The 2,530-nt window shown below is 47.0% G+C and overlaps 1 protein-coding gene across 2 annotated transcripts; it reads left to right on the top strand.

Moving 5' to 3' along the window:
• The first annotated feature begins 469 nt into the window (after positions 1–469).
• Positions 470–2,298, top strand: LOC106830751 (IQ domain-containing protein F1-like). Of its 2 annotated transcripts, XM_014840555.3 has the most exons (4): positions 470–607; positions 797–907; positions 1,043–1,105; positions 1,846–2,298. In XM_014840555.3, exons 2-4 carry the CDS (start codon positions 902–904, stop codon positions 2,290–2,292), a joined length of 516 nt encoding a protein of 171 aa, XP_014696041.1. In that variant the 5' UTR covers positions 470–607; positions 797–901; the 3' UTR covers positions 2,293–2,298. The 2 variants fall into 2 exon arrangements, with proteins under 2 accessions (XP_014696041.1, XP_014696042.1); XM_014840556.3 differs by lacking the exon at positions 1,043–1,105.
• The last annotated feature ends 232 nt before the right edge of the window (positions 2,299–2,530 follow it).

Here is a 2,530-nt window from a genome sequence, read left to right on the forward strand (position 1 = left end):
CTGCTTTTAAAATTCTTTCTTTGTCTTTGATTTTAGACAGTTTTGCAATACTATGTCTTTGATAAGATCCCTTTGGATTGAATCTGGGGACCTATGAGTGTCATGAACTGGAAGTCCAAATCTTTTCCTGGATTTGGACATTCTCAGCTATTATTTCTTTAGCTGAGCTTTCTTCCCCTTTCTGTCTGTCAGCCCTGCTAAGGATTCTGATGCTTTCTCAGAGCTTTTCTATGCATTTGCCTGCTCCACACTTCTTGTTCCCACTTGAGGGGAGGGACTCTTAAGATTATATGCTTTCTCTCAACCCTCAAAGTCAGGCTGTATTCTGATAGCCTCCCGTTTGTTTTCCCTAGGGTGGTGCTGAATGCTCAAGTTTGTGCACTTTTTCCCAATCCTGCAGAGTCAACTTGCTTTCTATGCATGCTCACTAGTCATTTTTTCCTTGGAGAGGGCTAAACTACTGGGAGCCATCTTGGTGCCTGAGTCATAGCTGCCATTATGACATCATAGGTCTCTCCCCTCCACTTTTTCTACCCACACCATGGCTAGAGGAACATAGACCTGAGGGGATTTGAACCATCTGCACCCAATCCATGTGGGACCAGTGGTGAGTAAGAGAGAGACAGACAAACCATGCTTTTTAGAGATGTCCCTATAGATCTCTCTGGGTGAGGGAACCCTCTGACATTTGAATAATACTCTGGGAAACCCTGGAAGCTGGGAATATGTGGGATACTGGATGAAGTACGAGAGAGAGCAGCCTTACTCTTGCCTTTCCCTTAACCGCTGATTTCAGGAGAAGGACCAGCCTAAAAAAATTAATGAACACACTAAAGATGAGCCTCAGGAGAAAGGGGAACTGAATGGTTTATCTTCAGCACCACTGACCTCAGAGAAGAATATGGAGGTAGGAGGAGCCCTGACTTGGATGTCTCTGGTCCTTGTGTCTTAGTGCTTATGGCTAGTGTCTTTTGCATGGTCCAGAGCTAAGAGCAGGAATTAACTCATTCTTATCTGTCCTCTTTCATCATTTTGTTTTCAGGCTAACCCTATGAATATGGTTGAGACAAAGAGAGTGGATGATGCTAATAAGACCCCCAGAGAAGTATCACCTCCTCTCCACATACCATACAGGGCTGGGGCTGGGAATATGGGGGCTGTGTTTGCAGAATGGAATGGCCAACATTTGGGAAGCTTGGCTTAATCAATATTGTGTGTGTGTGTGTGTATGTGTGTGTTTGAGCTTGTACATCTATGTTTGCTTGTTAAGATTTAAAGTGTGAAAGTCAAGAGAAGTGAAGATGGGGAAGAGATAAGAGAGGTAGAATGTTTTGGGATGGGGGAAACTTTCAATACTATGACATGACAGAGGAAGAGAGTAGGTTGTGAATTGGAGCTGGAGTCAAGGATGAAAGGGCAGGATTAGCAAAGGATGCCACTTCTCCAGCAGATGGGTGGGATCTGAAGGGAAGGGTTATAGATCTTGGTTGGGAGTGCAGGCTCACGTGGAACATGGTAACCCTTTGACTCATAGATCATAGCGTTTGCCTTAGTCTGGCCAACTTGATCTGTGTAAAACTGGTGGCCAGGGCAGATGTACTCCCATTTTACAGTTGGGGACTCTGAGATTCAGAAGTCAACGTGATGTGTCCACGTCCATTAACCAGAGAGGGCTAGCGAAGACAACTTTTGGTCTTCTGGTTCCAGTCAGTGCCTTGCCCAGTGCTTCTGAGGTTCAGAAGAAGGGATGATTATTGATAGGGAATCAGAGTCTGTTCCTGGCATACCCTAGGGCTGAAGTAGGTGGGAAATATTTTCTGAATGTCTCCTCTTTTTTCTTGCTAGATCACAGGAAACCAAAATAAACCCCCTACCAGTGATCCGGAAGTCGTAAAGATCCAGGCCTGGTGGCGTGGTACACTGGTGCGCCGGACGCTGCTGCATGCGGCCCTCAGAGCTTTGATCATTCAGAACTGGTGGAGGCAGAAGCTAGTGAAGCTGCTGGAGGATAAGCGGCGGATGGCACTGGAGACCTTTATACAGAGGGAGTGGGCAGCAGTCAGGCTGCAGTCCTGGGTCCGCATGTGGCGCATCCATCGGCGGTATTGCTGTTTGCTCAACGCTGCCCGCATCATCCAGGCCTACTGGAGGTGCCACTCCTGTGCTACCCAGGGTTTCATCAAGGGCCACTACAGAGTCACGGCCAACCAGCTGCATCTCGAGCTAGAGATCTTGCTGGGTTCAGAGCCTTGCATTGTGACGGAGTGTATTCCCCTCCCAATAAAAGAGTGAAGTGGTTTTTCCCCAGCCTCTCTCTGTTTGACAGGCTCCAAGACATCAGGGTAAATGATGGCAGATACTTAGACTCTCATATGTTAGTTCTGAGGAATCAGCAATGGCTGTCTGAGACCCTGAGTTTGTCTCAGGAGAAGGATTCTGAGCCTTTGACTAGACTGAGCAGAGACTGACTGATTAGCAATGTCTGCCATAAATAGGAAGGTTGGAGGTACATATCTGCCATGTTGGCCAA

Source organism: Equus asinus, chromosome 21 (assembly GCF_041296235.1).
Source record: "Equus asinus isolate D_3611 breed Donkey chromosome 21, EquAss-T2T_v2, whole genome shotgun sequence".
NCBI classification, from domain to species: Eukaryota; Metazoa; Chordata; class Mammalia; order Perissodactyla; family Equidae; genus Equus; species Equus asinus.